Source organism: Schistocerca americana, chromosome 3 (assembly GCF_021461395.2).
Source record: "Schistocerca americana isolate TAMUIC-IGC-003095 chromosome 3, iqSchAmer2.1, whole genome shotgun sequence".
Classification (NCBI taxonomy): Eukaryota; Metazoa; Arthropoda; class Insecta; order Orthoptera; family Acrididae; genus Schistocerca; species Schistocerca americana.
In genome coordinates, this window is record NC_060121.1 from 54,397,301 (window position 1) to 54,420,772 (window position 23,472).

At 40.0% G+C, this 23,472-nt stretch overlaps 1 protein-coding gene across 1 annotated transcript; it reads left to right on the forward strand.

Annotated features, from left to right (window-relative positions):
• The first annotated feature begins 109 nt into the window (after positions 1-109).
• Positions 110-17,739, forward strand: LOC124605868. The gene is made up of 3 exons (XM_047137815.1): positions 110-227; positions 14,951-15,088; positions 16,778-17,739. Exons 1-3 carry the CDS (start codon positions 110-112, stop codon positions 17,737-17,739), a joined length of 1,218 nt encoding a protein of 405 aa, XP_046993771.1.
• Positions 17,740-23,472: the final 5,733 nt, after the last annotated feature.

Here is a 23,472-nt window from a genome sequence, read left to right on the forward strand (position 1 = left end):
TCCACCCAGCGAACGGAGCAGGCCGTTGGCGAGTGGTAGCAGCCGACTGCACCGTCCGCGGCTTCCCCCGGGCGAGTGGCAACCGCGGCAACCACGCCTGGCATACGCGATGCCGCCCCACGCAGGAGTCGCCGGCGCGCGGGGCGGGCCACCCCTGCCGCTGCGCAACGGACTGCCGCCGACACTCTGCCGTGGCAGCAGCCGGCAACTCGTGCTGCGGCGCCACTGCAACTAGCTGCCGGTGATACACGGCAGTCGCCTTCTACGGCGCGGTCGCAACTAGCCGCCCCCGTAGCGGAGGCCGCCCCAACGGCACCCTCGGATCCCGATCGCTTTTGCGGTCGTTGAGGCAGCTGCTCGAGCAACTCTCGGTGCTCGTCACCGCAGTTACGACGGCCCTCCAGGCTGGCCTTGCTGCTTCTGCCCACCATGGATAACCGCCACATCCGTGGCCTCACCGTATGCGCCCTCAACACGAACAGCTCGGTCCCCCAGCAAGAGGAATTCATGGCGTTCTTGCGCGACGAGGCAATTGACATTTACCTCGTGTGCGACTCATTCCTGCTGCCGGGAATTCGTGTGAAGGCGGCCAACTATCGGTGCTATCGCACCGACAGGCTGACCCTTGGTGGCGGGACGGCCATCTACGTCAAGGCTTCCCTCAAACATCACGAAGTCCAGCTAATAAAATAGCACAGAAGCTGAAATCGTTATAGCTGCAGAAAGCTGGCTGAAGCCTGAAATAAGTTCGGCAGAAATCTTTCGAAGCCTCAGACGGTGTTCAGGAAAGATAAATTAGGCAGAGTTGGTGGTGGAGTGTTTGTGTCTGTCTGTAGTGGTTTACCTTGTAGTGAAGTCGAAGTAGATACTCCGTGCGATTTGGTATGGGTGGAGGTTATTCTTAACAGCCGAACTAAGTTAATAATTGGTTCCTTCCACCGGCCCCCAGACTCCGATGGTGGTGGAGTGTTTGTGTCTGTCAGTGGTGGTTTATCTTGTAGTGAAGTCGAAGTAGATGCTCCGTGCGATTTGGTATGGGTGGAGGTTATACTTAACAGCCGAACTAAGTTAATAATTGGTTCCTTCCACCGGCCCCCAGACTCCGATGATATAGTTGCTGAACAGTTCAGAGAAAATTTAAGTCTTGTAACAAATAAATACCCCACTCATATGGTTATAGTTGGTGGGGACTTCAACCTTCCTTCGATATATTGGCTAAAATACTTGTTCAAAACCGGTGGTAGGCAGAAAACTTCTTCAGAGATTGTCCTAAATGGTTTCTCCGAAAATTATTTCGAGCAGTTAGTCCACGAACCCATGCGAATTGTAAATGGTTGCGAAAACACACTTGACCTCTTAGCCACAAACAATCCAGAGCTAATAGAGAGCATCATGACTGGTACAAGGATTAGTGATCACAAGGTCGTTGTAGCTAGGCTCAATTCCGTTTCTTCCAAATCCACCAGAAACAAACGAAAAATAATTTTATTTAAAAAAGCGGATAAAGTGTCACTAGAAGCCTTCCTAAGAGACAGTCTCCATTCCTTCCGAACTGACTATGCAAATGTAGACGAGATATGGCTCAAATTCAAAGATATAGTAGCAACAGCACTTGCGAGTTCCATACCTCATAAATTGGTAAGAGATGGAACTCATCCCCCATGGTACACAAAACAGGTCCGAACGCTTTTGCAGAGGCAACGGAAAAAGCATGCGAAGTTCAGAAGAACGCGAAATCCCGAAGATAGGCTAAAACTTACAGATGCGCGAAATTTGGCACGGACTTCAATGCGAGATGCCTTTAATAGGTTCCACAACGAAACATTGTCTGGAAATTTGGTACAAAATCCGAAGAAATTCTGGTCGCATGTAAAGTACACAAGCGGCAAGACGCAGTCAATACCTTCGCTGCGCAGTGCCGACGGTACTGTTACCGACGACTGTGCCGCTTAAGCGGAGTTATTGAACGCAGTTTTCCGAAATTCCTTCACCAGGGAAGACGAATGGAATATTCCAGAATTTGAAACACGAACATCTGCTAGCATGAGTTTCTTAGAAGTAGATACCTTAGGCGTTGCGAAGCAACTCAAATCGCTTGATACGGGCAAGTCTTCAGGTCCAGATTGTATACCGATTAGGTTCCTTTCAGATTACGCTGATACAATAGCTCCGTACTTAGCAATCATATACAACCGCTCGCTCACCGATAGATCTGTACCTACATATTGGAAAATTGCGCAGGTCGCACCAGTGTTTAAGAAGGGTAGTAGCAGTAATCCATCGAACTACAGACCTATATCATTGACGTCGGTTTGCAGTAGGGTTTTGGAACATATACTGTATTCAAAGATTATGAATCACCTCGAAGGGAACGATCTATTGATACCTAATCAGCATGGTTTCAGAAAACATCGTTCTTGAGCAACGCAGCTAGCTCTTTATTCGCACGAAGTAATGGCCACTATCGACGTGGGATCTCTAGTTGATTCCGTATTTCTAGATTTCCGGAAAGCTTTTGACACCGTTCCTCACAACGCGACTTCTAATCAAGCTGCGGGCCTACGGGGTATCGTCTCAGTTGTGCGACTGGATTCGTGATTTCCTGTCAGGAAGGTCGCAGTTCGTAGTAATAGACGGCAAATCATCGAGTAAAACTGAAGTGATATCATGTGTTCCATTGGGAAGCGTCTTGGGATCTCTGCTGTTCCTGATCTATATAAATGACCTGGATGACAATCTGAGCAGTTCTCTTAGGTTGTTCGCGGATGATGCTGTAATTTTCCGTCTAGTAAGGTCATCCGAAGACTAGTATCAGTTGCAAAGCGATTTAGAAAAGATTGCTGTATGGTGTGGCAGGTGGCAGTTGACGCTAAATAACGAAAGGTGTGAGGTGATCCACATGAGTTCCAAGAGAAATCCGTTGGAATTCGATTACTCGGTAAACAGTACAATTCTCAAGGCTGTCAATTCAACCAAGTACCTGGGTGTAAAAATTACGAACAACTTCAGTTGGAAAGACCACATGGATAATATTGTGGGAAAGGCGAGCCAAAGGTTGCGTTTCATTGGCAGGAGACTTTGAAGATGCAACAAGTCCACTAAAGAGACAGCTTACACTACACTCGTTCGTCCTCTGATAGAATATTGCTGCGCGGTGTGGGATCCTTACCAGGTGGGGTTGACGGAGGACATCGAAAAGGTGCAAAAAAGACCAGCTCGTTTTGTATTATCACGTAAGAGGGGAGAGAGTGTGGCAGATATTATACGCGAGCTGGGATGGAAGTCATTAAGGCAAAGACGTATTTCCTCGCGGCGAGATCTATTTACGAAATTTCAGTCACCAACTTTCTCTTGCGAATGCGAAAATATTTTGTTGAGCCCAACCTACATCGGTAGGAATGATCATCAAAATAAAATAAGAGAAATCAGAGCTCGAACATAAAGGTTTAGGTGTTCGTTTTTCCCGCGCACTGTTCAGGAGTGTAATGGTAGGGAGATGAACCCTCTGCCAAGCACTTAAATGTGAATTGCAGAGTAATCATGCAGATGTAGATGTACCGCCCCTCACCGCGGTGGAGGCCACTGGGGTGGCTGTCACCACTGCGGCGGGGGTCCTCACCTTCGTTGCGGCCTACAGGCCGCCGAGGGGACTGCTCAGGGGGCTGACTTCGACGCCCTGCTGGCGTTGCGCGGGAAGATCTTCACTGCTGGCGACTTGAACGCCAAGCACACGCAAGCACACGCATCACCAACGCCAGCGGCCGCCGCCGCCTCCTTCGCGCCACACAACGGCAGGGCGCGATAGTACTGGGGCCCTTGGGCCTCACCGCCTTCTCCCATCGCGGCCAGCCTGACGTGCTCGGCGTCGCCGTACTGAAAGGTGTCGGGCACTTCACGTCTGTCACCGTTAGTTTTGTTTTTATTTATTTCATTTATTTATTTATTGCCAAAGTATAGACCTGTTACCGGATGTTTATAACAGGTCGTACATCTTACAATTTTCGTTTTTCATCTTTTTACAGCATTCTTTCCTTTTGTTTTATCTACAACATTTACACAGAATGATACTTTTCAAAATAACAATAATTTAAGGTTGAAATATAAATAAAATTTTGTTGTTTCTTAAGAAGAATATAAAAGGAAGATAGGATAGATGAGAGATATGTTAGTACCATCACCGAATGGGACTGACAGCGAATACCTCGGAATGGTTTCTTCGAGCCGTTAACCGCCAGTCACACACATACACACACACGCACACACACACACACAGTCACACACACACACACACACACACACACACACACACACACACATACACTCACAAATGGTTATTAGTAGAGATATTATGTTGCTTATCCTATTTATTACTAATCCTACGTATTAACTACTTTAGGTGCCCATCCATGTACACCATTTGGTGTTTTCTTGGCTAGATTGCCAGCACTTTTGCTTATTTACTGTCACATCTCACCTTCCTCCTCCTGTTCCTCCTCATTGTCACTATTTTCGTTGTCACTGTGGGTATCGCTGTCCATCCTCTGGAGATTACTGTTACACTGCACATAGGCATGTCTGTAATCTCGTGTCCGCATATACCCTTCATGTGTTGTTTTTCAAATACTGTTTGTCAGTGCGTTCAATTGTGCCCACTGTTCTTCGTCTCTTATTGCTGTGTATAGATCTATGTCTGTATCTGTGTAATCTAAGTGTAGTGTATGTCTATTGTCTGCGTATTGCCCGCAGAAATAGACAGTGTGTTCTGGGGAACCTTCTTCCCGCATGTGCATGTAGGTGTCTGCCTCAGACTCACGCGGTTTAAGTGCGTGGGACAAGTTCCGTGTCCGTTTAAGAAATGTACCATACCGCGGCTGGGATCCATATGTTTCATTCTCAACCTCTCCCTTACGTCAGGGAGGAAGTTGTGCAGTCTACGTCCCTTATCACTTACATCCCACTCACCTTGCCATGTATAGCCTAAGTAGGACACTTCTCTGCCCTCGTCTGACGGATGCTTTGTTGGTGACCACGTTCAGCCTATGTGCCCACGTGCTAGCTGCGAAGCTGAGTACTGATTCGAAGAGCGCACAGTGGCATGTACGTATGACTGGTAGAGGTAGTCTGTACTGTTTTGAATTTAGCCTCACCAGTTTGTGCAGTATTTTTTCTGCTTTGTCTGTTGTTAGCCTTATGTGTTCGTGGAAATTCAATTTTTCATCTATGTGTACCCCAAGATAGCGCGTAATGCGTGCTCGTTTGATGTTTGTGTCCCCAACTTTAACCGAAGGATTCCTTTGGAGTGATCCTTTCAGTAAAGTGTATGTTGTTTTGTTTCCGGCTATCCTGAGTTTGTTGTTGTGACACCACTGTGTAATTGTTTGTTGTATTCCACTGGCTTTCTCTTCTAACTGGGCTCTGTTGTTTGCAGTTACAACAACTAATAGGTCATCTGCGTAGGCGACAATTACGTCTAACCTCTCATCCCCATCCAGAAGTTGTAGGAGGGGTTCGAGAAATGTCGCACCAACTCCCGCCGACCATTTTAGAGAAAATTACGCACAAAAATCGCCTCTTTCGAGAGCGGCAGCTCACGCGGCTGGCCGAGACGAATCGCCGCCTCAACAGGGCGCGGCGTGAGATTCCGGCCGCCATAGATGATCACCGGATCGTGACTGGGCAGGCCTTGTGGCCACCCTAACGACGACAGATGGCAGTTCTTGGCGGCAGCCAGGCGCTTCCTTCGCCGTGACCAGCGAGTCCCGCCCCTCCACGTGGTTGCGAACGTTGTCTACGAGCCGGATGCGAAAGCCAGCTTCCTCGCGGACACGTTCGCGGAAAATTTCCACCCCGCCGATGACGTGTTCGATGACGACCACGTGCGCCCAGTGGAGGACCGCCTCCCTGTTTTCCTCACTGCGCGTGAAGAGGACGACACGATAGAGGAAATCACGGCTGCAGAAGTCGATCTGCAGCTCCGTCGCTTCAACCCCAAGAAGGCGGGTGGCACGGATGGTGTCACCAACGGCCAGTTGAGATTGCTACCGCCAGAGGTACACCAGTCTCTGGCGCTCATCTTCAACAGCATCCTTCGCTCTGGGACTTTCCCTTCCGCGTGGTTGTCATCCGCAAGAGCAGCAAGGACCCACGTCAGGCAGCCAACTACCGGCCGATCAGCGAGCTCCAGTCCCTCTCAAAAGTCTTTGAGAGGTTGTACGTGGAGTGGCTTTTACGCCAGGTGACGGAACAGCAACTCATCCCCCAGGAACAGTTCGGGTTCCGGAGCGGCCGCTCGACCACCCAGTAGCTGTTGCGCCTCCTGGAGCAGGCGATGCGAGCGCTGGAGACGCGGGAGTACCCAGGGGCGGAGCTTCTCGACGTCTCCGAGGCCTAAGAATGTGTGTGGCACGACGGCCTCGTGTACAAACTTTTTGTACACGGGGTACCGACGTCGCACGTGGTCCTACAGCGCTCGTATCTATCGGGCCGCACATTCCACGTCTGAGCAGATGGTGGCACATCCGGCAGATTCGAGCGGGAGTGCCGCAGGGGTCGGTACTCGGCCCCCTGCTATACTCTCTGTACATCGCCGACCAACTTCACACAAGCTCTCATGTGAAACCTGCAGAACTAGCACTCCTGAAAGAAAGGGTACTGCGGAGACATGGCTTAGCCACAGCCTGGGGGATGTTTCCAGAATGAGATTTTCACTCTGCAGCGGAGTGTGCGCTGATATGAAACTTCCTTCTTTCAGGAGTGCTAGTTCTGCAGGGTTCGCAGGAGAGCTTCTGTAAAGTATGGAAGGTAGGAGACGAGATACTGGCAGAAGTAAAGCTTTGAGGACGGGACGTGAGTCGTGCTTGGGTAGCTCAGTTGGTAGAGCACTTGCCCGCGAAAGGCAAAGGTCCCGAGTTCGAGTCTCGGTCCGGCACACGGTTTTAATCTGCCAGGAAGTTTCATATCAGCGCACACTCCGCTGCAGAGTGAAAATCTCATTCTGGAAACCACGGTGTCACACTGGACAGGTTCCTGACGTGGCTGCCCCACGTCCGTGACAGAGGGAAAGCAGTAGGGAGACTAGGTGCGTTGTACCCGCTGCTCAACCCCTCGTGTACACTTCCTCCACTCCACGGCCTCTCCATGCACCTGGCCACGGTACGGCCGGTTCTGGAATATGCGGCCGTGGAGTGGGGTAACGCAGCAGCGACACACATTGCGACGCTCCAACGCGTCCAGAATAGGGCGCTGCGACTTGCGCTCCACAAGCCGCCTCGCTACCCGACGAGGCTGCTCCATGAGGAAGCAGGCATCCCTTTCCTGACGATATCGCTTCCGGCAAATCGCCAGAGTGTTCTACAAGAACGCAGAACACTCTGACTGTAGTCTAATTCGTGGGCTGGGCCAACAGATCCACTAAAGGCCTACAAGACGCTGGCCCGACCTACTGCGGGAGTAGCCCTCTCCCACAGTCCCGATGAAGATACAAAGAGCGTCTCTATAGCCAGCGACGCTCACTGAGGACAGCTCGTCAAGGTAGGTCCCACTGCCAACACCACAGGTCAGCGCAGGAACACCAGCTCCGCTGCTTACACTGCCTCTACACCTGGCATATGTCGCCAGTGTTTTACAGCGAGCGAGCGAGCCTAGCAGCCAGTCGCCGACCCACCACGGTAGATGTTGACCGCAGTAGGCAACGAAACGTGAGGAAGGAGAGGAATTTTTATATATGGACCACGGCAATTCAGCCCAGAAGTTTTCATTAATCAAATGGGAATTCCTGGGGCAAGGCGACTTTTTTCTCAAGGCACACTCTGAGTAAGCTTAGAGGACCGGCATTTGAAGCTGACTGCGCCTAAGTAGATGCAGATGTAGATGTACATTTCTTTGGTCGGCTTCATGGTACCTGCTAATATGTTTCACACAAAACGAATACGTTTTCCAGACGTAATCTTTGAGAAGTCTTAAGCTGCTCTGCGGTCTCGCATTTCTTCCTGACTTCCATACCACCGAAACAAACGACAAATTTCTCAGTTGGATTTGTTGTGCGATTGCAGTGCCATAGAATTTGTTTAATGGCATCACATTCACCATTCACTGTACTATTTATTATGATTTCCACGCTTGTAATTTCCACCTTCGGGCATTTTATAGTCGTTAAAGGTACTGACAACACAGCAATAATCAACGTTAATAAAATGAACGTAGGCTTAAATCCATTTTATCTGTTTTATTGACAGTTGTTGTATTTTCAACACATTTAACCACTTTAAAAAGACCGAAGGTCGAAATTACAATCGTGGTAATTGTAACAAATAGTATCGTCCATAGCTAAAACAATGAAATTAAATAAAGGTAGAGAGAGAAATTATTTCGTAACTATTAAGACAATCTTTTCCTTACTATTGCATACAATAACCTACACGACTAGGGAAGAGTTGCCAAAATTTAATCACTTTTGAGATTTTGTTTACTATAGTCCAAACAGCCAGTTATAAAGATATTTAAACAATGCCACGCTCAACTGTGGGACGCTGTTCTTGGTATCTGATTTAAGGAACTAAAAATCTTGGAAAACTAAAACACACTACATCTAATTTTCTAAACATCTGCAAATGATACAACTTAAGTAATTGGTTTCTTAATATGTGTAAGTGTGTGCATGAACTTTAACATCCTTATAAACTATATCCCTGACCTGAAAGATATCTATCAGTCTAAGTTTAAGGAAATGTCCCATGTTTTAGTTCTCACAACACCATTTGCTGCCATCACGACACAACTTCCTCCCTCCTTTCCCCATCCCCGTCCACTTCGCAGGAGTGCAGGAGTCCACATTTCTTTACTTCATGCGTCTGGTCACTTCTTCCTTTCGCTGTTTCTAAAAAACTCACGGCACCATTCCTGTATTTTAGGAATGATTTTCTGTGGGGGTTTCCGCACAGAGTCTCGAAAATACTTCCTTTTCACAGGTCGAGCTGTAGCTCCATTCTCATTCTCCTTTGCTTGGACGGAAATCTTCAGCCCACTTTTTGTCTGCCATTGCTTCTTCTGCACTGAAATTCTGGGGCAAACCGACTCGTTGAGCAAAGTCTAACGCAAGTTTTCTCACGCCCAAAAATGCGAATCCAACATTATCTCTTGAAATGTATGATCATATCATTGCAATTCGTTTTCAGTTTCGCTGGAAAACATTTTAGTATCCCCGTTTGCATTTTTCTTTTCATTTTCAGCATGCCTCTCCATAGTTAGCTTAGGAACATTTTATATTCGTTCACATACATTCAACCCGTGATTGCCAGTTAAATATACTGTTACAACAACATGCAATTTGTGGTGTCACTGCCAGACAGCACACTTGCTAGGTGGTAGTCTTTAAATCGGCCGCGGTTCGGTAGTATACGTCGCCACTATCAGTGATTGCAGACCGAGCGCCGCCATACGGCAGGTCTACAGATACTTCCTAGCACTCGCACCAGTTGTACAGCCGACTTTGCTAACGATGGTTCACTGACAAAATACGCTCTCATTTGCCGAGACGATAGTTAGCATAGCCTTCAGCTACGTCATTTGCTACGACCTAGCAAGGCGCCATTATCATTTGCTATTTATCTTGTGATGTATGTACCGTGAGACCGATGTTCACCAATTATGGATTAAAGTTATGTATTCCAGAAGCTACGTACCTTTTTTGCTAGTCTTAATACCTTGTCCTGTTCCAGACCTCACGCCAGCCTGCATGAGCTTAAACGCGTGCCTTTCGGCTTCCCGTCATAGTGGATTGGTTGTCTTGCCAGTCCACAACAGTTGGCGACGAGAATTCTGCGTTCGTAACTATTTTGCCCTGATTTACTTCTGTCATGAGTAGTGGAGCAATGGGGCTTCAAGCACCAGCGACGTCACAGCCTATCTCTGACGTCACAACAACGTAATGATGACGTCACAATGACGTAATGATGATGTCATAATGATGTAATTATGACATCACATTCTCAACCTATCTATGACGTCATAATGACGTAACTATGACGTCATAATGACGTCATGCTTATTTCCGCATGTTTTGATACTGACCTTACATAATATGACATCTTTAGCTCAATGCAAAAATTTTTTTTATGAAGTTATGATATACTTGGTGGACTTTTGCCAACAGCGTTGACCTTATTTCCACATGTTTTGATACTGACCTTACATAATATGACGTCTTTAGCTCACTGTGATAGTGTTGACAGTGCCACAACCTACATAGCTATATTTTGTTAAGTCATGATGATGGCATGGTGATGTACTTGATGGCACTGACCTTACGTAAAATTCACACACACACACACACACACACACACACACACACACACACACACACACACACACACACACACACACACACACAAGGTGTGCAATAAAAACAAGCTTATATGTTTATTCAGATATCATTTAATGTAAAAAAAATAATTTTATTACAAAATGTTATTAATTTATTTTACACTTTTACTTAAATCTACTACATCATCTGCCAGATCAGTTTTATTTTTCAACCATAAATACATGCAACCAGGGAACCAGCGATAGTGTTCACCCCATGGATCATCACCATCAACCCAATCATGCAGTGTGCCACCACAGTAGAAGCAGGTAGTGTGATCAGCAGTACCAGAGTAGAAGAAACCTGCTTCAGCCAGTTCTTCAGCCTTTACTGGGATATACGAGGGCCAATCATGGAAGGACTGTTGACGTACTTGTTGACAGCAATACTGAGGCCATGCTGGTTGTGCTGTATGCATCAAAGAGTGTTTTTTAACTGTACAACAAGGACAACATGTGTTGATACCACCAAGATGGTATGATGCAGGACATATATGTCTCAGAAATGGTATGTCATCAAATTGCCAGTTACTCTCTTCAATGTTACAATACATACATTTTACAGTATCATCGTTACTGTTGTGATTTGGTCTATAGAAGCCCATCTCTGCTAGGTCTTCAGGCTTCAAAAAGTCGATGGGCCAGTTACCATTCTCAAAAGTCTTTAGACGCTCAGCAAATGTAGGGTACATTGTGTGGCCTGCTTACAATTCTTAGTGCACATGTGTTATGTGGTCACTGACTCGTTATTTGCTCTTTATATATTCTAATGATTAGATAACCAACTCTTACATAATTATTCCAGCTTCTCGTAATTCTTCTTCAATAGAAATAATCTCATTTTCATGTGATGAATTACCTGCTGCTTTTGACCCATGCAAAAAGAAAAGACGTTCAACAAGTTCATTTGGGTCATCCCAGTACACATAATCAGGAGGTAAATTGCTGCTATATGTCTTCCACTGTTTTACTTCTGGAACATTACCTTCTGTTTCTTTCTCATCTACAGTAATTCCTTTACCACTATGAATACTAGGTTCACTTTCCAAAGTTTCCTCACTTAGCTGACGATGTGCTTTTAGTAAATTTGCTCGAGATGATTTTCGAACTTCGCTTACATCAGACTGATTTAAATGAAGTATGCGTCGTATGATTGTTTTATATTTTATACTGTTATTAATATTAACTGGTTTATGAGCAGAATAACCTTTCTTATGGGCATTGGTAGCTTTTAAAATTTTTGCATACGTAAGAAGATCAGATTTTGTATAGCTTCTAGCTAAAGGTTTTTTTCTAAGAAGTAGATTATATAATCCTTTTGAACCATTGTATGTTACATCATTAATGATTATATCCGCTCCATCAATTACCGCTTTTTCATTCCCTATCATCCACCCATTACGGAGATCATATCTCATACCATACACTTCATCACGTTCTTTAGGAGGAATTTGCCTTAATATTGATGATACTAATGTCTCATCAGGTGAAGTGAGAATATCTGGTTTCTCATCATCTTCCACTTTTTCCTCTTGATCATATGATACAACAGCGGGTGAAATAAGATTTTCTGGTTTCACTCCCTCTTTATAATGAGATGCTGTAAATGTAGGATATGAAAGTTTTTCTCTTTTACTAATAGAAACAAGTTCTCTCAGAGGATCAGAAACTGGCTTCAATTCTTCCTCCAATTGTTTTTTTCTTTTAATCTCTTTTTCCTTAAGGGATAAAAATTTTTTACGTATATTTCTTCTAGCAGACATAATTTGCCTTTTCAATTTTATATTGCGGTTTACAGCCTGTTGAAGCATTTCAAGTTATTTGTATGGTTGGCACTAGGTAATGATTGAAACAGGTACTGAGGTTACATCTCATCTGAGAAATATAGTCAAATTACAGCATATTTATATTACCTCATATTCAAATTCCACATGAAGACCATAATTTCCCAATTGAAATGGGTGCGGTTGTTTAAAACTGAATTTATCTCCTTCCTTCACGCTTAAGGGTACATTTAACGCAAGCTCAGTTTCCTTGCCATTGTGTACAAATGTAATCACTTCCAAATCAGGTGATGCTGAGCGTAGTTTCATAGTTCCTGTATAAGGAATATCATATTCATACTTTCCATTATGTAACAAATATTGTATAGAATTAGGATTTGTGGAAGGTATGCTATCTATGCGTAAAATGAATTTCTGACTTACTTTAGAGAGCGTTTTATCTACATATGCTTTGTTAGCTGCGTCTGTTTCTATTATTGGTTCTCGCAAATTTGCAAGACGCTTATGTTGTATATCAAACACTCGATCTGTTACACCAAAGAGATCTAACATATTTATATTAGGCTGTGACATTTTAACTCGAATATTATTCTCATTTTCTAACATAGATGTTACTTTATGATCGATTTTTTTTACAATATTTTCAACATATTTCTTATTAACAGCATCATACATATTAATTGGATCCAAAACATTTTCAATTCTCATATTGTTTATATCAAGAACACCTTCCCTGACTGATAAATTATTCAGTAGTAAATCATTCTGAGGAATCTTATAGGAATCGACAAGTGGTCTGATTTTTACTTCTAACTGATTATATTTTCTATCCACATAACCCTTTGTAGCCACATCACTTGATATTAATGGATCTATGACCCCACTTAGTCGTTTACCTTTAAGTTGCATGACATTGGTTCTATCATCGGACTCTAAGAAGCTCTTGTTTTTCAAGTCCATTTTTTGCTCAAACTGCTTCTTAAGCTGTATAAATGAATCATCCACATATTTCTTTGTGCTAGCATCATTATTTTCCTTAGGAGAAGAAAGGTTGCTAATGCGTTTCGAGTTTAGTCTGATAGAATCACTTAAGACATCGAATGCACTTAAAACAACATTAAGTTTGTTCCAGGTAACTATATTGTCAACAAACCTTCTAAGACTAGTTATGGAACTATCAACATACTTTTTGGTAGATGCATCACTGTTCTCCAGTGGATCTCGCAAACCTGAAACACGTTTGTTTCCAAAGTTGACTGCATCATGTGAAAGATGTAGTATACTGAAAAATGATTTTAGCTGCGGAATCCATTTACTGATTGAAGCTAAGAAATTGTCAACATATTGCTTTGTAGCTACATCATTCACTGCTTGTGGTTCAGAGAGAACAAGCTGAACATTTCCAGAGGACTGCATTGTGCAAACTAAAATAAAAGTAATGCGAAGTCTTCTTAAATGCAAAAGTACTCATCAAACTTCTTGCGATAACGTCCATTGTGAATTTTATCATCTTTGCTGATAACTAAGAAACTGTGTGGTTCACTATCCCAAACTTGTTTACACAAGTTTAGAAATTGAGCATAATCCATATCTGTATTAACATGATCATTGTATACATGCCTTAAATTACACTCATCTTGTTTGAATAGTATAATCATGTTAGCATTATCTCTAATCAGTTGCTTTGGGATCCGGCTGTATGTCTGACATAGGTAAAGGCAGTCAATATCATAATGTCGCCCCATGCAAAAATAAGCCCTTATGTTGTCCTGTTTGTCGCATATAACATCATCAAAAACAAAAACTGAAGATGGTAAGGCTTTATCAGGTAAAATAACATCTTCATTGTTTGAAAATGTAAAGAATTTGATCCCTTCAAGCCCAGATAATATGTGTGTGAGAAATTTATACTTCGCTTGATGCAACGATTTTGAATATATATAAATATTCTGAAATTTTAGACCATTTTCATGAATTAGAAGATTCACTACAACGTTAGTTTTTCCACAATTTGAGGGTCCGCAAATAATGCATCGCACAGTATCTGGTAACAAATCACCATGTTTCTTCCTCTTACCATCTACATTATCAAATGAAATATTTGTAACTGGTAGTTGGAGTACATGTTTCTTCAAGCGCATGTTGGTTAAAAGTGTTACAGATGCTTGGTGTAATGTATATAAAAGTAGATTTTTCCTACCAATCTAATCATTTAATGGCTAGACACGCTCAGAGGAAGGTTGGCAGACGTATTTTAAACACAGCTATTAACAAACTCCCTATAGAATTGCACCTACCAGGATACAATTATTGTGGTCCAGGTACCAAACTACAGAAGAGATTACAACGTGGTGATCGTGGTATCAATCCACTAGATGATGCATGTAAAGGGCATGACATAGCATACGCCACATTTCCAGATAATCTTTCACAAAGACATAAAGCTGATGAAATGTTAGCAAAGAAAGCTTGGGAACGTGTTAAAGCAAAATCCGCAAAGCTTGGTGAGAAACTGGCTGCATTAGGAGTTGCAGGAACAATGAAAGCAAAAGTTAAATTGGGGATGGGCGCAAAATATACTTCAAGGAGGAAGAAAGACACATTGAAGAAGGTTATTACAAAGGTAGGTAGAGCTATGAAGGGATTAAAGAAGAATGGGAATCTTCTTAGTACAGCTAAGATTGCTCATAAAATAGCGGTAGACAGTGTTCGAAAGACAGGAGTCGAAAATTTGCAAAAGAATAAGACTCGTTTCATACCTATTCCAAAAACAGGTGGTGCTTTACCTCTTATACCTATTTTTGCAGCTCTTTCTGCTATTGGAAGTCTTGCAGGTGGAGCCTCTGGTATAGCTAAAGCAGTTAATGATGCAAAAAGTGCCCGTAAGCAGTTGGCAGAGATGCAACAACATAATAGAAAGATTGAAGCTATAGCTTTGCAAAAGGGTAATGGCCTTTATTTAACCCCATACAAAAAGAATGGTATGGGACTTTATCTAAATAAAGGAACTAAAAAAAAAAATTCAGTTGATCTTACCAGATCGACCTCTTACAAATATCGATTTGAGACTCTATGCAAAAAAGTTGAAAATACCTAATTTCCGAGGTGTTTTCATGAGAGACACATTACCTAAAACAGCAAAAAAATTTGAAAGTGCAATTGTGAACTTGAACACTTCAAAAGAGCCTGGATCACACTGGGTTGCATACAAAAAGAAGAATGATACTGTCTACTACTTTGATAGCTTTGGTAATCTACCACCACCTTATGAAATCTTAAAATATTTGAATCATTGCACTTTTAAATATAATTACAATACCTTTCAAGCAATTAGTAGTTACAATTGTGGTCACCTGTGTTTGAAATTTCTTTCTAAAGAATAAAAGGAGCTACAAGTGTACATACATATGCATTCACACAATGGATATTGGACAAGGTAAAACATTAATTGTTAGTGGAAAAAAATCAGTGCTGGTAACAAAATTTAATCCATCACTGGACGTATCAAATGGTGTCTATGAAATAGCGCTTCTGAACTATTTTTCATACAATTCGATACCTAATGTTACTCCACAGAATTGCAATTTCTATTTTTCTAAACACAATGAAATATTCCAGAAGTTTGTCATTCCCACTGGTTCATACGAATTGCAAGATATTTTCTCTGAACTGTTAAAACAAACAGATGAATATAATGCAAAATTAGCAAGCTCATCTCTCAAAATTTTTCTTGACTTTGATTATGATAAACATCTTAATCGATGCAAAATAAAGCACAATGTTACACTAAACTTTGATTTAAATAACAATTTTGGATCCCTTCTAGGATTTACAAAAGGATTGTTTAAAGGCAATAAAGATGATCACATTATATCAATAGCTAACCATTCTGTGAATATTCAGAACATAAATGTTTTAAATATAGAATGTAATATATCAGGTGGTTCCTATATTAATGGTGAACCTTCTCATGTTATTCACCAGTTTTGCCCAACAGTAGCTCCAGGATATAAGATTGTGGAAACACCAAATTCACCCATTTATATGCCAGTCATTACAAGATACATAACAGATTTGATAATATCTATTTGTGACCAAGACGGGCAAGTTGTACCACTAGATGAAGACGAAATAACTGTTAGGCTTCACTTGAGACGAATTAAGTAATGGGAATTGTGTATAAGGAGAACTGTAATTTTAGTAATGGAAGTGGTGTCACTATCAAAAAAGTAAGAAAAACTAAAAAAAAAAAGTTTTTAACTATATACAGTAAACAGCTATTGAAGTCATTAGGGTACAAATTAGTATAAATACTATAACACCATAGATGGTAACAACACTTCTGCATGGATTGCTAAACAGTGAAAAAGGAACGATGAGCAGTATTTTGAATGTTCGTGAAACCATTACTTTCGATGATTCAATTCATCGAATTGAGAACCATGCATACAAACCGTATGGACAATCAGTATTTGGGTATAATGATTCAGTATCAATTGTCATTCAAAATGAAAACAGTTACTTATTACCTTCAGAAAGTAGATTATTCATTGAAGGAAAAATAGTAAATACGGCTAAAACTAAGGCAACTGATGCTAATTTAGGCAAAAACTGTGCACTTTTCTTATTTTCAGAACTTCAATATCGTCTTAATAATGAAGTTGTTGACCATGTTCGTAATCCTGGAATTACTACACTTCTGAAGGGAATCGCATCTTTTACACCTGATCATTCCAATATACTGTTAAATGCAGGATGGGGCTCAGTTGCAAACATCAAAGAACTTGTAGATAGTAAAGGACATTTCAACTTCTGTATTCCTTTGAAAATGATATTTGGCTTTTGTGAAGATTATAAAAAAATTATACTGAATGCACGACATGAATTAGTTTTAATTCGTAACAGGAATGATACATCGTCCGTATTAGCAACTAAATCAGATCCGGATGTGCAAATAATACTGGAAAAAGTGTGGTGGGAAATGCCTCATGTGCATGTATCAGATAAAAATCAAATTCCATTGTGGAATATTTTGAAAAATGATAGAAGTTTAAGACTTGCCTTTCGTCATTGGGATTTAATAGAAAGCATAGCACCAGAGATTAATTTTTGGTCCTGGCAAATTAAGTTCACAACACATCTGGAAACTGCTAGATATGTAATTTTGGGTTTTCAAGTTGATAGGGAAGCCTATGACAAAGATTCTAGTATATTTGATAGTGTAGATATAACAAATTTGAAAGTGTATTTAAATTCTGTGCGATATCCAGAAGAAAACTTTCTATGTGATTTTGAAACCAAAACATTGGCTCAAGCATATGATTTATATTCAAGATTTCAGCCTTCATATTATATTTATAATGGATTAAGTAAACCACTTTTCAGTCCAATTGAATTCCATAACAACCCCATATTTGTTATTGATTGTTCACATCAAAATGAATCAATAAAATCCTCCATAATAGATATGAAGATTGAGATAGAAACAAAGAATCCTTTTAAAAGAAACACAATGGCATACTGTCTTGTAATACATGATGTTATTATTGATATGAACCCCACTACCAACCGCGTGATAAAACGTGTGCAGATATAAGCTTATAAAGTTATATTCTACTGTTAGTACTGCTCTTGTAACAGACTGTATCAAAATGAATAAGGTAATAATCATTGAATCAAGACACAATATTGTGACTTGTTTAATGGTGAACTTGATTGAGGATGCTGAAAAAATATTAAGTGTTCATACTGTACCTTATTCAGCAAGTACACTGGAAAGTCTTATAAGAACCTTGCTTCTAGCGCACAGAGAGTGTAAAACAATTGCATACTCTAGAAATCATCTGCAAATGGAAATTCTACGGTGCTTGAAGAATGTTATTCCGGATGACTTAAATCTCATACAACTTGAAGATTATGGTTTCCAAGAAGATGAGTGCGACGTTTTTATGGTGTTTCAATGGTTAAAGTCAATAAATGTTTGTAAAACTATATTTAGAATATATCTTAAACTGGGACAACCTCAGAATCTAAATGGTTTAGATTATTATCTATTTCCTGTCAAGCTCTTACCTAAGTTAATCTCAGTTCCACAAATCTTTAAACTGTTACCACAATGTATGCAAGATGATGAATATTTAAAATGTTACCAATATTGTTATCGACTTCATGCCAATGATGTTAGAGATAATTGTTAAATGTGAATGTAAGTGATAAGGTTTATTTTTTTAATAAAATACTGAACAACTTATATAGACTTACTATTTTTATTTACTTTATAAGTATACATTTTACATATCACAAGTTTTGATAATGACATATTGTGCTACACATCCGAAAGTTTTTCTATCCTATAATGTCCCCATGGTAATGTATATACACCATTTTTTTCCACATACCTTTTATCATCATCATATGTTAATGCTAATTTTCTTTGCTTTATAGTGTGTACTATATGAGAATTAGATTGAATAGTGTATTGTGTAGTCATTTTTGGTACATTATCCAATACGCAACTACGATAGTCATCAATACTTATTTCCTTCAGAGATGCACATTTCACACCTTTCGCCTTCTTTATAGTAGAATGAGAATCAGTATCTATTACATACATTTTTGCTCTGAGACCAATAAATTCTGTTACAATCTCTCCATTAAATTCATCTTTCATTAAACCAATTACACGTTTGTTACATATTGGAATATTATATCTATTTTCAGATGAATATCCAGAGGTATCAAACATACAATTAATGTCGGGTCTGATATCACTATACAAATCACTTGTAGATATAAGATATACAAAGCTGTCAGTATCAGTGTAACACATTTTCACTTTTTGTAGAGGATACTTTTTCAACATATAATTATAATGGAAGTTAAACATACTTGTTTTAGAAATGTCAAGGATTGTCATTCCTACCGCAATCGGTTTATCAAATACTACTGATGTTTTTGCCATTTCTATAGCAACTAAAGATTCATCGAAAATAACCCTCTTCTTAAAATTTGGTTGGGCAATATATGCTGCTGCACCATACCTACCATTCCATGAGGTTACCAATCGAACATCTCGCATTTTTCTTACATTTTGCATAGTCTTACCAAAGGTACTATTATTCATTAACTTAAAAAAGTTTTTTTCAAAATCGTTTTTAGCTTGAATCCTTTTTCTTGTGTTGATTTCAATATATGGTTTCATCCATGCCTTCTGAGAAAATGATAGAATTCTGTGAATCTTTTCTAATTCAAGACCTAAAGAGAGGCTTTGTTTAAGATTTCTGTAATGTAAAACATATTTCGTTTTATCATAAAGTGTACACATTAATCTAGGTGGGGCTTTACTATTACTCTTAGGAGATTTCATTTTCTCAGGGCACAAAGGAAAATCTTGATGTTGGTCATGACATTTTTTGGGATACTTCAGATCAACTTCTAATATGTATCCAACATCAGCTTCATCCAATACATTCATTACATTGAATGTTTGTACCTCATCTGCTGTTAACCACTTAAAATTACCAACAGGTAAGTATTGCATCATTGCCCACCCATACAGATTATTTACATCAAAATATCCAATGAATGATTCTTCCTTAGAAGAATCATAACTCTTCATATACTTGTTATTAGCTACAGCATGTCTGTGTGAGCAATGAACAATACCTCCTCTGATTCCTCTTTCAACAAATTGTAATTGGGTTACATCTGTAATTAACTCCAATATTACATTTGTAGATTTAAGAAGAGCATCCCAAGCTAAACCTGGTGATGTTACATAATGAGCAGGATCTAATTTATATGTATCAAGACATAATTTTCTGAAATTTTCAAATACATCTGCAAGCAATAGAACATCAGATTTTAAGTATATATCTGAATAATCTCCAATAGTTTTACATTTAAAAAGAGCCCATACATCATATGCATACATCAGTTTCCTACAAATAATGAGAGAATGGTAACGTGTAGGACAGCAGCTCAGGCCGACTGAAACATAAAATGAAGTGGACTGCAATGTCGGATCATAGTTTCGAAAAATGTTATAGTACTAAAGATATACCAAGCAATTGGATATTAATCGATACGAGATAGATAGTACTCTACTCTTGCTGAATAACTGTAAGGTAATAGACATAATGTTACATCAAAATAAAGTCCAAAATGCTCACCTTTACAGAACTTGTCATTTATTTCTTTCAAAATTACTTCTTCCAGAAGCCTTTTATATTCTAAAAAATTGTTACTGACACTGTGTAATCTAAATCTGAAGTTGAGTGTATCCTCATCTTTAAGTTTTCTATCACACCCATCATCCACAAAACTGTTGACATCTACAACCTTCACATTCCCATGTGCACATACTTTATTAAATTCTAAAGACATTTTTCTTCTTTCTAAACGTAAAGTAATTAGTCACACTATAAAACACTCTACAAGACACACTATAAAACACACTATAAACACTCTTCTTAGTCTACACAAAAACTAACTGTGTCCATATTATTTTCCTCAACTCTTCCAGTATATGTTAAATGAACTTTTCCACTGTTGAGGTACTCCAAATCTTCATCGCTCATCTTAGAAAACCGAGTAGGAAGAAAGACTTTTGTGCTTTCTAATTCCACAAGCACCGCTGGACCAAAGGGTGTAGTAACCCTTTTTGCTCGTAGTATTATGAACTTCTCATTTATAGGTAATGTTGACAACCTCGTTGTTGCCTTCTGTATGCTAGCCCCACTGCCAAGAGCATTAAGGTTCTGCAATGAAGGATTCCTATCTTAAGATATAATATAAACTATTTCATGTTTATGTTGATGCTTAACTATGCTTAAAGCAATACATATACTTACATTTTGGTAGGTCTTTGAAGCAAGATCAATAACACAGCTATTGACTTGTAGAACTCTAACTTCTCTGATCTGTGAATGAGCTTATATACACACTCCACCAGGATATCTCTAAAGTTCCACTTTTTTGACTTAAAAGGTTATCCAGAAGGTTAGAAGATGTAATGCTTTGCAGCTTCTACAAAACTAAAAGGTTATCCATTAGGTCAATGTGCTGAAATGTGACATCAGCATGCAGGCTGATGAAATTTGTGTCCCACGCAGAGGGTTATCCATAGGTCAACAGTCTAGCAGTCTTAATTATAACTGAAAGCCAGCTAATTAATCGATGTGATACCAACCAGTTGGCAAACGAAATGTTTACAGATTATCCATCAGGTCAACAGCTTGAATTGTGATGTAAGCTTGCTGGCTGATGAAATTTTACCCTATGCAAAGGGTTATCCATAGGTCAGCGAGCTAGTAGTCTTAATTACTCCCAGTGTCTGCTAATTAAACGATATGCGATTCTGGTCTGTCTGATAAAATTTTACCACATGCACAGGGTTATCCATAGGTCAACAGTCTAGCAGCCTTAATTATAACAGAAAGCCTGCTAATTAATCGATTTGATACCGGCCAGTTGGCTAACGAAATGTTTACAGATTATCCATCAGGTCAGCATCTTGAACTGTGACCTCAGCCTGCTGGCTGATGAAATTTTATCACATGCAAAGGGTTATCCATAGGTCAGCGAGGTAGTAGTCTTAATTACACCCAGTATCTGCTAAATAAACGATATGCAATACTGGTCTCTTGGCTGACGAAATGTTTACCACAAGCATAGGGTTATCTACATAGGTCAATAAAACTAATGATTTGTTAACTCCGTGAGGAAACACCCTTTGAAAAAGGTTATTCATAGGTCAGCGAGCTGGTGGTCTTAGTTCCAACCAGCAACTCATAATTAATCGATAAGTGGTATCAGTCTGTTGCCTAACGAAATGTTTAGCGTATGCAAAAGGTTGACAATAGGGTCAACACACTGCTTAAAAATACTCAGCTCTTTATTATATAGCCAGCCCTTGGAAGAGGGAATAAAGTGGAAGCTATTTACGACATTGCAATGAGCTAAAGGCGTTATATTTATTTATCTGTAAATTATCTCCTCAACCAAACTAAAATGTATTTATACCACAAATTTGTGAAGCATATTAGTCAGTTCACTCTTCACCATTCTGGTGTGTGTGTGTAAACTTCTTTCAAGATGTATACTGTAATCTTTGACTGTCAAGGCTTCAAGACATGTGCGAATGAATTTGTTCCTAAGGACTTAGCATTCCAAATGCTGTGCGATGATGGAACAGTGTTTGCCTCTGGAAGCTACATTCTTCAATGTACGACACCGCATTATGAACTTGATATCGAATCAGCAAAATGGTTGGCAGAGAACCATCACCACTACAACATTAATTCAGTTGGAGTCTTGCTAGATAGTGCATTAAACTCCATCAAATCAGTGGTACCAACAAACTGCATTGTACTTGTTAAAGGTACTGAAAAAGTGAAATGGGTAAGAGAGTTCTTACCTGACTGCCTAATATCTAATGCGGAGGAGAAAGGCTGCCCTTCACTACATGCTCTACGTATGCTGAATGGTATTGGCAGGTACCAACCAGTAACTGCGAAATTGAACACAAATCTGCTGGTGAAGTGGTACAAAGAGTACTACTTAAAAAATGATGCCAAACAGTGTGGTGTAAAGAGTGTGATGGACCCATACTAAAACAGGCAAGTGTGAACTGATAGACAATTGTGAATCCTGTGAAAACTGTGAAGCTTATTTTCATTTCCTAGTATTCAGACCTTTTTTGTAAATGCTTTAAAAATTCCTGATGTGTTGTTTGATGGTGTGCATCTGTGGTATAACTATTAAGAACTTGAAGAAGCAGTTGTTCGTTTAGTATATCTTTAAAACATAACTGTAATTTTATATAATTCTTTAAAAAAACTGTAATTTTATATAATAAAATTACATGTTATGTTACTGTAATCCAACTGTTATGTTTTCTATCAAAACCTAACCATTTCACAAATGCTTTATTTCCTTTCCTGTACAATACTTTCTCTACTAGATAAGTATTGGGGTATTTTGTTTTTTGTAATTCATGACCATAAAACGCACCAGCAATATTATTTAGTTCAAAATCTTGCAGAGTGTATGTCCTAGGATTTGTTTCTTGGACTCCAATTATCTTAAATATTTCTGTAGACCAATTTGGTGTGTATCCTTTATCAAAAATGGCTTTGTTTTTACTGATTCTTACGAACTCTCCTACTTTAAATTTCTGCTTTGATTTGTCTATGGTACGTATTTTATTATATACTGTGGATAAAAGGTGATTATCATTAACATCGCAAGGTCGCATCTTAATTGTGGAATGCTTTGTTCTATTATATTTATCAATTAAATGTGGTAGAATGTTAATCCACCTGTAAGA

Bases quoted from the DNA above. Each gene is read 5' to 3' on its own strand.
- LOC124605868 (XM_047137815.1), top strand. From the start codon at position 110: ATGCCGCCCCACGCAGGAGTCGCCGGCGCGCGGGGCGGGCCACCCCTG. The intron at 228-14,950 runs GCAACTAGCTGC...CTATTTTTGCAG, and splicing joins ACTCGTGCTGCGGCGCCACT to CTCTTTCTGCTATTGGAAGT. The intron at 15,089-16,777 runs GTAATGGCCTTT...TCTTATTTTCAG, and splicing joins AGCTATAGCTTTGCAAAAGG to AACTTCAATATCGTCTTAAT.